This window comes from Phacochoerus africanus, chromosome 1 (genome assembly GCF_016906955.1).
Source record: "Phacochoerus africanus isolate WHEZ1 chromosome 1, ROS_Pafr_v1, whole genome shotgun sequence".
Taxonomy (NCBI): Eukaryota; Metazoa; Chordata; class Mammalia; order Artiodactyla; family Suidae; genus Phacochoerus; species Phacochoerus africanus.
In genome coordinates this window covers 191,651,064-191,665,124 of record NC_062544.1, presented here as the reverse complement: position 1 = coordinate 191,665,124, position 14,061 = coordinate 191,651,064, and the positions used below count along the sequence as shown (strand labels likewise).

Sequence of the window (14,061 nt, the reverse complement as noted above, 5' to 3'; positions counted from 1 at the left end):
ATTTTTTGTGCCAGGCATAAACCCAACTTGGTTATGATACATAAATCTTCTTATATATTACAATTTTTTTTTTGGTCTTTTTGCTATTTCTTTGGGCAGCTCCCACGGCATATGGAGGCTCCCAGGCTAGGGGTCAAATCGGAGCTGTAGCCATTGGCCTACGCCAGAGCCACAGCAACGCGGGATCCGAGCTGCGTCTGCAACCTACACCACAGCTCATGGCAACGCCGGATCGTTAACCCACTGAGCAAGGGCAGGGACCGAACCCACCACCTCATGGTTCCTAGTCGGATTCATTAACCACTGTGCCACGACGGGAACTCCTACAATTATTTTTTAAACTTCATTTGTTAATATTTTATTTTGAAATCTTGCATGTATTTTTGCAAATAAGATTAATCTATCTTAAAATGTTCAAGGTTATCCAGAACTCATAAAACGAGTTGGGAAGTTTCCTTCCTCTATTCTCAAGAATTTGTGTAAGATTGGTATTAACTCTTCATTAAATATTGAACATTACTATCCAGTGAAGCCATCTGGGCCTGGTGATTTTTTTTTTAGGAATTTGCTTAAATGTGGATTCCACTTTTTTAGTTTATAGGAATACTTACCTTTTCTATTTCTTCCTATATCAGAATTAATACATTATGTTTTTCTAGAAATATGTCTATGAGAATTGTGGTGTTTTGTCGCAGTAATGAGTTCCAATTTGCTCATAACTACCTGTATCTAAACTCATAGCACCCTCCCAGATTGACTTTGAAAACCTCCCTTTAAAATTAACTACCTGCTGGAGTTCCCATTGTGGCTCAGCAGAAACAAATCTGACTAGTATTCATGAGGATGTAGGTTCGATCCCTGGCCTTCCTCAGTGGGTTAAGGATCTGGTGTTGCCATGAGCTGTGGTATAGGCCAGAGACCACAGCTCTGATTCGACCCCTAGACTGGGAACTTCCATATGCCATGGGTGCAGCCCTAAAAAAAGACAAAAAATAAATAAATAAATAACTACCTGTTAACTAAATTAACTACCTGCTAAATTTTGCCAATGAATACTCAATACATTCCCAACTCAATGGCTTATATAATTTTCTCACCCTGGAAAACCTACACCCTTGGAAGGAATCATAGCTCCATCCCAATAAAATGCTAAAAGATGTGTATTTTCTGCCAGGAAAAATGCATACGTGCACATAAACACATTTTATATAAAATATCACAGGATTCATTGCCTCCATTCTACAAAGTAGATTCCAAATTAAAGACTCCCAACCTACATATGACCCAGTATACATAATGCTTAAAAATATTAATGGAGGAAGGCATAAACAAATAAATGTATGCAAGTATATACACAACAGAGCTGAGACTGATATAGGCATGCATAGTGGCCTATGAAAATCTGTCTAAAAGAACTGTTTGAAACATGAAACATAAACCACATATGAGTTTTAAGTATTTATTTACAAAGTTCTTCCTAATACAACTGCTTTACAAATATAGCAAAAAAAAGTCATTTACTATTTAAAAGTGGCACATATGTGGCATAGGAAAAATCTATATAGTCAGTTAAAGTACTGTAACAGATAACTGAAAATTGCTAAATGACAAACATTTGCAGTACTCCCTAAACAAGTAAGAAATAAAAATGCATTTATTCGTATGAACTTGATTATTTTGTATTACTATTCAAAAAGAGACTATTGTGAAAGATACCAAGAGTTTGAAAAATATTCTACAAAGCAAATAAATGTATTTCAATTTTACATTTATTCATGAAGCCACAATAAAAAACTGACCATACACATATCTATGTATTTTACAGTAGATTACTGAAATTGATGCCAACTTTAGAATTACTTCATAAAGAGTATAAACAATCTTTACCACAATTTCCCATCCTTCAAAACAAAATTATATACACTATCAAACTAAATCAAGATTTGGTAGTAGCTAAAATCACTATATTTTCTCTGAAATAGCTACATGTATATACTAATATCATGTTTATTCAAAATATACATTATTTTTTAATCTTTCTGTCCCTATCTCAATTTCTAAACGTACTTTGAAACCATCTCCTTTAACTGTTATGCTTGTTAACAGGGGCAAATCTTTTTAAATCCACATGTTATATCTTCATAAAATAAACTACATACAAGAGAAGCAGTCAAATAACTACTTCAAATAGCACATGTGAAACAATACCCTGATATTCAGAGATCTATGGAGGTTTTTAGCCTGTAAGTACTGTGATTTCACTTAATTTCTGCACAAATTGAGATACACAAATATTTATTTCCAAAAATTCATTCAGGGACACTGTACAAAGAGATTCACAGCAGTATTTGGCATCCACCAATAAGATTTATTTACTGTATCACATTGCAAAGTTACTAATATCATGAATAACTTATATTATTGGTCTTCAATTGGATTCAACAAAGAGAAAAATTACATCAAAATCAATATAATTTTTACATGAATTAACTTGAAAAATGTAAGAGGTCAACCTTACTCTTTCAAGAAGAAAACAAAATGATATAGTTTAGTGTTACCTTCTTTCCAGCTTTAACCAAGTGCTAACGGCAAGTACCATTTAAGTCAGTTTCTTATTGAGTATGAAGTGTTTATAAATTCTACAAATTAAGATTTTTTTAAGCTTCATATCAAATGAGTTGTAGATCTACTTAAAGTATGACTTCTCCTTTCAAAGAAGGAAGGAAGGCTGACAAGGGAGGGAGATGGGATACCCTGTAAAGACAAATATTTTATACTTAAAATAGTTCTTTTAAAAAAAACTACTGTAATATACAGTTTAGTAACACGTATCATTTTTTACATTTTACAAATTAACAAGACACCTGAAAAATCTAAACTCTTTAAATAAATAAAAACTTAAAATTAGGGTGAGGGCTTGGGAGAACACATAATTAAAACGATTCCAGCATTCTAAAAACACGAAAACAAATGAATAGACTAGATTACTACATATTAACTCAACTGAAATAGATACTGGCTTACTGCTAGTAGTGGTACTTCTGTGAGATATTAATGATTTAGTGTTTCAGGTTATTTTAAAACTATAAATAAACAAGTTTTTGAATTAAAAAAGACAAATTCTAATGGTTTCTTCTTAATCATTAAGCAGAATTAAGAGGAATAAAATTACTTCATGGGAAATAATTTTCTAAATTAAAAGTCATAAACTCTGAAAAGTTTTTGTATTATGTGTACAAACCAAATGTATTTATGTGTATGTGTTTGTATATGTATAATTTTGCTCCATATAAGAACTGAGAAAAATAGCAGCACTTCTGATAGTAGAGAGTACTAATATACTATGCTTGTCTAAACTTATTGTTTCAGAGTATCAAAGTTAAATGTCATCAGAATTTTTAATAACAAAGAGATATGCACAAGAATACCAAAAACTCAAGAGGGGTATAAATGAAAACAAATTATAAAAATAGCTTCTGTTTTAACAAACATGAATGGCTCTAAATTTAGAGCCAGCACTGTAGCAAGCTATGTTAAGTCCTCATCAACAAGGTAGTAAATAAAATGAAGTGTTTAAAGAGCTAGGTTGGTAAAGAATTACCATTCAAGTGATAGCAAAGCAATGCTTTACATAGATAGTATAAAAGTTTACATTTTCCTCAGGTAAAACCTTTATAATTTGCCATATTAAAAGCATAAATCTTATATAAATGCTGTAAATCTGAGAATCAGATTTGGAATATAAATCTACTTCACATGATGATTATTAGTATTTTTTAAGCAATCATTTTAATAAGAAAATTTCTAATGGGACTGATTTTTTCTGGACTTATGAGCAAATTGTTTTGTAAAAATATTTTTATGTGCCAATATGCAAAGAAACTCTATTATAAAGTCTATGTTGTTGTGAATTCAAAGCAGTTATAAAGTTGTGAATTCAAAATCCCCACCCACCTAATAAGTGATTCAGTGGAGAAAAATATTTTCTTTTTTCGCAAATACAAATTTCAAATAGCTAATAAGCTCACATTAAACTTCACAAGGCTTGTTTCCATCTCCTAATTCTTCACAAATGTCAAAGATGACTTGGATAGAACTTTTTTTGAAATTTGAAAAATCAGTATTTCCTTCTAGCATCTCTGAAAAACTAACTCGTGAGGCAGAATGACGTACAGATCGAAACCAGGAGTTTTGGGAGCGCCCACCAGTAGAGTTTGAGCGCTGAACATAACCATGCTTAGTAAATCCAATTATATTGCTTGTGGAAACAGAATGGGTAATCTGTTAGAACAGAAATGGGCAATTGAGAAGAGGACATGAATGTCTTAAAGATATTTTAGCTACATCTTATTTATATATCATCTACATGAAATTGATGAAACCATAAATGATATATGTAAATCTTCCAAAAATTTTCTATAAAATCCAATTATCTCCATTTTAAAAGCAGTAATATTTGTAATAGTTACTACAGAGGCAGGAAATAAACAAAGGATAGTACTTTGGCCCTCAGAAAGCTTACAATCTGATTTTAACAAATGAATGTTTACTAGGTTTTGTTAGTTTCAATACATTTTTCATTGGTCAAATTTCTTCGCATAAATTCATATTATTCACTAAGTACAACTTCTTTCCCACTGGAAGATTAATCTTGATTAAAAATCTATATATACATACTCATAGATTTAGCTGTAACTCTTTAATGCATATCAACTAGCTTTAAAAAAAATAACATTTATTGAGCATTATGTGACTTTTCCGTATACATTTTCTATAAAAAGGTAACCATTTATAAAATACCAGAGCACTCCCCCCTGCGCCAAGTACTGTTCAAAGCACTTTGTGTATGTTATTTAATCCTGACGATTACTACTTTAGATTCATTTTACAGGCAGTGAAAATGAAACAAAGATCTTAAATAACCTGCCAAAAAAAGTCATACAGCTAGTAAATAGCAGAACTAGGACTTGAACATGTGAGTTCCAGAGTTCACGCTCTTAACTACTAGTCAAACTGCCTCTGAGTACATAACCACATCATGTATGTGAGAGTATGTGTCTGTATTTATTCCTTACAACATTTTAAGGTAAGAACTATTAATCTCTTTTCTCTCATCTGAGAAAATGGGGATAAGAGAGAATAAGAAACTTGTTGAAGGACAAACAGCTAAGAAGTTGACAGTCATTTGCTTTTAACCTTAGGAGTGATAATAATTTTTACGAAAAAACAGATACATCACTATTTAGTGACAGAAACGTTAGAAATGCCCTTAACATTAATTAAACATCTAATAATACTGACACCATCGAGAATTTGGATTGCTCAGGAAACATTTAAAAATACACACATGAAGAGTTCCCGTCGTGGCGCAGTGGTTAACGAATCCCACTAGGAACCATGAGGTTGCGGGTTCGGTCCCTGCCCTTGCTCAGTGGGTTAACGATCCGGCGTTGCCGTAAGCTGTGGTGGTGTAGGTTGCAGATACGGCTCGGATCCCGCGTTGCTGTAGGCCGGTGGCTACAGCTCCGATTCAACCCCTAGCCTGGGAACCTCCATATGCCGCGGGAGCGGCCCAAGAAATAGCAACAACAACAACAACAACAAAAAGACAAAAGAAAAAAAAAAAAACCAAACAAACAAACAAAAAAATACACACATGAATTTAGAACCCATATCATCCTATGATATTCACAGCTTCGAAGATGACATATTCATCACAAAAATAATAAAAAAAACTCAGTCCTCTGTTATATTAATCAAATAAACTACACTTTAAGTTTACTAAATGAGATTTTCTAAATTACCTTTACACAATGAAGAGTTTAGAAGTATAGATATATCCAAAAACTTGATGGAAATATTAAGATTTCAATCTTTAAAAGTTAATAAATTCCATATCAACTCCATAAATGTGGAAAAGTCATTTAGCCCATTAAATCAAAATCACTTACTGCTAATGATGATGTACTAGACAGACGACTCATTACATGCTTCTCATTGCTAGAGGGACTTCTTCCCTCCACTGAACTTTGGGACGTCATAAGAGCCCTTCGTAGAGCTCTTTTTGGAGTTTTGGAGAAAGAAAATGCTCTTGTAACCTAGAGTTAAAACAAGTTACAATTAATTAATAAGCCTGGACAACTCTAATATAAATGACAAAAATTATTATCCATAAACAAAGCTAAATACACATCAAAAAACTTGCCATAAAAAGTATATGGCAGGAGTTCCCGTCGTGGCGCAGTGGTTAACGAATCTGACTAGGAACCATGAGGTTGCGTGTTTGATCCCTGGCCGTGCTCAGTGGGTTAAGGATCCAGCGTTGCCGTGAGCTGTGGTGTAGGTCTCAGACGCAGCTCAGATCCCTGTTGCTGTGGCTCTGGAGTAGGCTGGTGGCTACAGCTCCAATGAGACCCTTAGCCTGGGAACCTCCATATGCCATGGGAGTGGCCCTAGAAAAGGCAAAAAAAAAAAAAGTATATGGCAGAAATAGAATCTCTTTGGACAAATAATTGAGAAAATGTAGTGCATTATACATTTGCAAAAATATGGATGAAACTATAGAGATTATACTTAGTGAAGAAAGAAAGAGAAAGACAAATACCATATGATATATATCACTTATATATGGAATCTAAAATATGGCACAAATGAACCTATCTACAAAACAGAAAGACTCACAGACATAGAGAACAGACTTGATGTTGACAAGGGGGAGGTGGAAGGAATGGGACAGACTGGGAGTTTGGGCTTAGTAGATGCAAACTATTGTATTTAGAATGAATAATGAGCTCCTACTGTACAGCACAGGGAACCATATCCAATCTTTTGGAATAGACCATGATGGATGACAATATAAAGAAAGGAGTATTTCTTATATTCCTTTTTTTATATAGGAAAAGGTCACTTTGCTATACAGCAGAAACTGGCACGACACTGTAAATCAACTATACTTTAATTTAAAAAATACCGCCAAAAAATGTAGTGCATTATAGACTATTTATTCCATCTTGCATCTGAAGAGCACTGTAGTCTAATGGGGAAAAATGAGAGGGAAAATTTGGTGTAAGTGAAGAAACCTGGGTGTTGTCTAATTCTGCTACAATTTAGTAGGAGGTCTTTGATCCAAAGCCCACTTGAACTTCAATTTCTTTAACTGAAAAAGTGAAGGGGTTTATTTGAATCATCCTTTTTAACATGTTTATCTACTATACATCATACATGTTAAATGCAAAGATATAATACAGAGCCTCCCTTCAAAGGCAAAAAAAACAACAACCAAAAAACTTGTAAACCTAGCAGTAGACTTACGGTTGCAAATTTTACCTGTAATATTAAAATTCTGGTTATATATTTTAAAAGCCCTATTATCAACATTCTTGTGTAGTACTCAACAACTCAAGACTGAAACATACTTATGGTAAGGAATAGATCTCAGGTCTCCTGACTCCGTCATGTGCCCTTTGCTGAAAAATATCTGAGGCAATTTTTAAGATGAAATGCCCATTTATCTACATCTAAAATACCATCAGAAATATCACTGTAACAAGAATGAGAAGGATAACAAGTTTTTATAATTACTAATGGCAAAGAATTCACTAAGCTAAACTATTATCTTGGTAGGCCACTTCCTGGAACTAAAAAAACAGCTTTAGGGAGTTATCATCATAGCTCGGCAGAAACAAATCTGACTAGTGTCCATGAGAACGCAAGTTTGATCCCTGACCTCACTCAGTGGGTAAAGGATCCGGTGTTGCTGTGAGCTATGGTGTAGGTCGCAGACACAGCTCAAATCTGGTGTTGCTGTGGCTGTGGCGTGGCCAGCAGCTGTAGCTCCAATTCGACCCCTAGCCTGGGAACCTCCATACGCCGAGGGTGTGGCCCTAAAAAAACAAACAAACAAACAAACAAAAGGTTGTTTTATACACTACCTTTACATATTACATATATTATACACTACTTTTACATATACATTATATATATTTACATATATTGATGAAAATATTATTTTAATATACTCTGAAAAATACATTTTGGAGATATGCTATAGAATAATTTCACTAAGACTTACCTTTTTTGAAGTCTTTTTTATTGCTCTAGATGCTCTACTCAATGTACTATCCATATCTTTTGTATTTACTTCAAATGATTCTGGATCAGCTGTGTAAATAAGATTCTCCTGTTGAAAATTAATATTTCATTATTTAAAAAAAATCAAAATAAAATTACACAACTGTTCCTAAAACCAAACCTTTAAGGACTTAATAGTTAGTCTTACTATCAACACTAAAACTAACAATTTAGAAATCCAGTAGACATAATACTTAAGTATAGTCTGCTGTAAAACCAATATCACAAAACACTTTCCCTGAGAAAAATCTCAAAACTTAAGATTTTTCTTACTCTTCTTTTCTTCCTCAATTAATATCTAGACAGATTTTAAGTTGGAATTCTAAACCTGTGATCAAGTACTCCTAGAAGTGGCAAAGGATAGAAATCATGAGGTACACAAACCCCTGAAATCATACACAAAATTCTGCAAGTATATATATGCAAAGCACATTTTTCTGAAGAGGGGATTCAGAGCTTATTATCACATTCTGAAAGGAGTCAAAGATTTCACGTTGGCCAAGAACCACTGACCAAAATTAACCTTAAGTGAGACAACTAATCTCCAAGTAATTAAAAATATTACATGCTAAAATTACAAATGGGTTTTAGAAGAAAACAAGTTAGACAAAATGTTTCTGCATAATTCTATAATCAATTTTTCCTTTGAATTTATAAATCTAGGCCATGAATTGGCAAGTTGCCTCACTACTCTAGCACTGCAAGTCTATCCTCCAGCACTATCATTCTGTGGCTAAAGAAACAAGGTATTCAAAATTATACTCTACAGTTATAAATTCTTCCTTTAGCTCTTCACCACTGACATATACATAGACAGTCTTGGTTTTGCTAAAATTTCTCTAATTTCATTAGAAAAACTAAATCCATGCTGCATGCAAGACACCCTCTCTTTCCACTTGATCCATGTGCTAAATGACTCACAGTTGCTTATGTAAGTCCAATCAGTAAACTGTCCTTGTAATCAACAGTATCTTTTAAAAATAATGTAGGGAGTTCCCGTTGTGGCTCAGAGGTAACAAATCCAACTAGCCATGAGGTTTGATTCCTGGCTTTGCTCAGTAGGTTAAGGATCCAGCGTTGCTGTGAACTGTGGTGTAGGTCACAGATACGGCCTGGATCTGGCATTCTGTGGCTGTGGTGTAGGCCAGCAGCTGCAGCTCTGATTTGACCCCTAGCCTGGGAACTTCCACATGCCGCAGGTGCAGCCCTAAAAAGCAATAATAATAATAATAATAATGTAACACATGTTTTCTGAGTTAAAACCAAACCATTTAATACTATTTAACTAAATGAGTTAATACTCATTTAGTATTTATATTTTGGTATATACTACTCAAAGTAATCTATAGATTCAATAAAACACCTACTAAATCTCAACAATTTTGTTTTGCAGAAAAAAGAAAAATTTCATTATAAAATTCCTATGGCATCTCAAGCCCCAAATAGCCAAAACAATCTTGAAAAAGAAGAATAAATTTAGAAGTCTCAAATGTCATGATTTCAAAACTGTAAGTGAATGTAATCAGAACAACACACTACTGGCATAAAAGAATAGAATAAAATGGAATGGAAGAGATTAAGGAACCCAGAAGTAAACCCTCCCATAACATGGTCAAACGATTTGACCAGGGTGTCAAGATTATTCAATGGGAAAAGGATAGTCTTTCCAACATGTGGTGCTAAGAAAACTAGATATCCATAATTAAAAGAATAAAGTTGAACCCTTAAACAGTATATAAAAGTTGACCCAAAATTGATCAAAAATGTAAATATAAGAGCTAAAATTATAAAAGTCTTAGAAGAAAACTCTAGATTTAGCAATGATTCCTTGGATATGATACCAAACACATAGGTATAAAAGAAAGATACACAAAACATCATTGGACATCATTTCCAATTTTTAAATATTGTGTAAAAGACACTATCATTAGAGTAAGAAGGCAACTCACACTGGAAGAAAATATTTGCAAATCATCTATCTGCTAAGAGATTAATATCTAGAACTTACAGAGAATTCCTAAAACTCAGTAACAACAGAAAAACAAACAAACAGACTGAACATTCGCCATACATTTCTTATGGGTTTTTGAAATGATTTTTTTCACTTTTAATTCTTGAACCTACCTATCACTCATTATGTAAATATAAGGCTAGGATATACACCTAATTTTTTTCTAAGTACTTTACCAACTATCTTGGCACCATGTACTAAATAATAATCTTATTAAATGGTTAAGGCTCTACATTTGTCATACAAAAGTCTTTATTTCAAGGCCAAATATCTTTTCCATTGATCCACCCACAATTTTTTTGTCACTGAAATAGTGTTCTGATCATTATAACTTAGAAAGTAGGATTTTATATCTCATAAAGTGCTGTCTTCTAAATTTTGCATTGTTGCTTTTTCTTTAAAAGCTATCTTTGGACTCATTCTGTCAAATTCCACAAATTCTACATAGGATTTTATATTGACAAGGGAAATGACATCTCTATGCTAGTCAGCATTCTTATTCAGGAACATCACGTCTCCTCGTAAAACACTGTTTTCTTAAAACACTGTTCCTTATAAGGCTATACCTAGATTTAAACTAAAATTGCCTAAATATAAAACAAATTTTATTGCAAATGGGATCTTCATTTCCTGCACTTTCTTATTGGTTACTAGTAGCATAGAGGAAAAGTATATGATATATATGTATTTATATTTTATTTTACTATGTAACTGAACTGTTAATAAGTTCTAATAGTTCTCAATTACTTCTTTTCAATTTTCTAGACAATCACTTACAAAATGTCTCTTGCCAATCTATAAGAGACAAAGCAGTCAGGATTATAATTCAAGCTCTGCCTATGCCTGAGTCTCCATTGCATTCCTAGTCAAATAGAATGCAAGGTTTTGTATTAAGATTTCTTACATTTCATGGGAGAGGAATGAAGTTTCCTACATTGCTATACATATGACGTCAAAAACTAAGCACGACTTAGTTTTATGAACTGTGTTTTTATTTCCTTTTCAATTTTAATTCTATTAAATTTCATTTCAATTTGGACTTCATTAAATAAACAATATCTTTTTTTTTTGTCTTTTTGTTGTTGTTGTTGCTATTTCTTGGGCCGCTCCCGCGGCATATGGAGGTTCCCAGGCTAGAGGTCGAATCGGAGCTGTAGCCACCGGCCTACGCCAGAGCCACAGCAACGCGGGATCCGAGCCGCGTCTGCAACCTACACCACAGCTCACGGCAACGCCAGATCGTTAACCCACTGAGCAAGGGCAGGGACCGAACCCGCAACCTCATGGTTCCTAGTCGGATTCGTTAACCACTGCGCCACGACGGGAACTCCAACAATATCTTTTGAAAGCCTAGCATTTGACAGTTTTTCATGTTCCTAGGTATAGAGGCAAATTCAGAAAAAGGATGTTTTGACACTTAAATATATTTTCCTTCATTATGTTTTGTTTTTAAACTACAAATCAATGCTCATTCTGAGTTGGTCAACTTACGACTTTTTAAAAAAGAAAAAAAATCATCAATCATATCTGGAATCTAATATATGGCACAAATGAAACTTTCCACAGAAAAGAAAATCATGGACATGAAGAATAGCCTTGTGGTTGCCATGGGGGAGGGGGAGGGAGCAGGATGGATTGGGAATTTGGGGTTAATAGATGCAGACTACTGCCTTTGGAATGGATAAGCAATGAGATCCTGCTGTATAGCACTGGGAACTCTATCTAGTCAGTTATGATGGAGCATAATAATGTGAGAAAAAAGAATGCATACATGTATGTGTGACTGGGTCACCTTGCTGTACAGTAGAAAACTGACAGAACACTGTAAACCAGTTGTAATGGAAAAAATAAAAATCATTATTAAAAAAAAGAAAATCTGAAAAAATCCAACAGAATTTGGTGGAAAACAATTAGAAACATTAAGAAAACAAATTTACTAAAAGTGACTGGTTACAAAATTAACACACAAAAATCAAGGTTCGGGAGTTCCCATCACGGCTCAGTGCTTAACAAATCCGACTAGCATCCATGAAGATGCAGGTTCAATCCCTGGCCTTGCTCAGTGGGTTGGGGATTCGGTGTTGCCGTGAGCTGTAGTGTGGGTCACAGACACGGCTCACATTTCGCATTGCTATGGCTGTGGTGTAGGCCAGTGGCTCCAATTCGACCCCTGGCCTGGGATTCGACCCCATATGCCACTGATGCAGCCCTAAAAAGACAAAAAAAAAAAAAAAATCAAGGTTCACCTATACACAAAACAACTAGGAAACAACTAAAACAGCCAAAATATCTCATTTATGATAGTATAATATAGAGAAAATTACCTAGCAATAAATCTTAACAAGAAATGCACATGTCTACACTTACATTTCTGGACAGATACCTAGGAAAGTATCAAAAGTTATACTAGTGAAAAAACTAGTGGGACAGATGCATAACATTTTCCTTTATTGTACTTTGATTTTTTTTTTTTTTGCTTTTTAGGGCCACACCCACAGCATATGGACGTTCCCAGGCTAGGGGTCGAATTGGAGCTACAGCTGCTGGCCTACACCACAGCCACAGCAACACCAGATCCAAGAATGTACACGTGTGTGTGTAACTGGGTCACCTTGCTGTACAGTAGAAAATTGACAGAACACTGTAAACCAGCTAAAATGGAAAAAATTAAAATCATTACATATAAAAAAGAAGGTTCTGGATTCAAAATAACTGAAAGGGTAAATAAGTAGTTCACTAGTGGCTGAGTAGACAACATAGATATTAGCTAGGTTATAAAGATGAGATACTTCCTTTAGTTCTCTCTGCATGGAGGAGGTTAACAGGAAAAATCACAGGCAAAAGGGTAAAGTAGGGGAAACTTAGCTTCAGTAATCCTAGGCTTTTCTCCATCACTCATTTTTCTCATTAAGAGTTACCATTCTCAGAGTTCCCGTCATGGCTCAGTGGTTAACGAATCTGACTAGGAACCATGAGGTTACAGGTTTGATCCATGGCCTTGCTCAGTGGGTTAAGGATCCGGCATTGCCATGAGCTGTGGTGTAGGTCGCAGACGCGGCTTGGATCTCGCGTTGCTGTGGCTGTGGTGTAGGCAGGCGGATACAGCTCTGATTAGGCCCCTAGCCTGGGAACCTCCATATGCCGTGGAATCGGCCCTAGAAAAGGCAAAAAAAGACAAAAAAAATAGTTACCATTCTCTTGGGAATCAAATAAAAAACACTGCTTTATTTTACTCCTCTAGATTTCTTAAATAAAAACAAAATTTATATATAACCAAATTCATTTTTAATAACATTAATTCAATACACTAAAAAACATTTTATGACTTATTCAGTGTATCTCAAGCATTAAAGAAGCTTGGGAGGGAAAGGAGTTCTTCAATCAGCCCCAAATTCACATATCTTAAGATTAGTTCTCAAGACACATCCGCTGAGTTTAAAATTAGAAATTAGTAATTAATTTCTCCCATTGAGATACATAATATTTATTTCAGAAGAAACTGAGCCTCAGCTACAGATTTTAGCAACCTATTCATGGCTCTTGATTCACAGGAAATTTTATAACATTTCTGACATCTCAAAGCCAATGAACCTATCCACATATGAGTTATCAGGCCCTTCTTTCCCTAAGCTCCCCTCTCCTCTCCTATCCCAATAGTCCTCAAACTCACAGATGTGAAAGACGTGGCTCAGATCCGGCATCACTGTAGCTGTGGTGTAGGCCTGTGGCTACAGCTCTGATTACACTCCTAGCCTGGGAACCTCCATATGCTGCAGGAGCAGCCCTAGAAAAGGCAAAAAGACAAATAAATAAATAAATAAATAAATAAATAAATCAGATGTGAAAGAAAAAATATCTAGATCATTATGTCTTTTTCCTTAGCCTGTGCGTCTCAGCAATTTCCTCAAACTCTATAATCA

The 14,061-nt window shown here is 34.5% G+C and overlaps 1 protein-coding gene across 3 annotated transcripts in view; it reads right to left on the bottom strand.

Annotated features, from left to right (window-relative positions):
- Positions 1-1,440: 1,440 nt before the first annotated feature.
- Positions 1,441-14,061, bottom strand: part of ECT2 (epithelial cell transforming 2) — a 64,302-nt gene continuing 51,681 nt past the window's right edge. The window contains exons 22-25 of one of the 3 annotated variants that reach the window (XM_047786642.1): positions 8,072-8,179; positions 5,952-6,098; positions 4,029-4,281; positions 2,697-2,754 (exon numbers count right to left, since the gene is read on the bottom strand). In XM_047786642.1, the coding sequence (XP_047642598.1) occupies positions 4,030-4,281; positions 5,952-6,098; positions 8,072-8,179 (507 nt within the window). In that variant the 3' untranslated portion in view covers positions 2,697-2,754; position 4,029. Of the gene's footprint in view, positions 2,755-4,028; positions 4,282-5,951; positions 6,099-8,071; positions 8,180-14,061 lie in introns of all 3 variants that reach the window. The other 2 variants (XM_047786651.1, XM_047786661.1) reach the window with 2 other exon arrangements.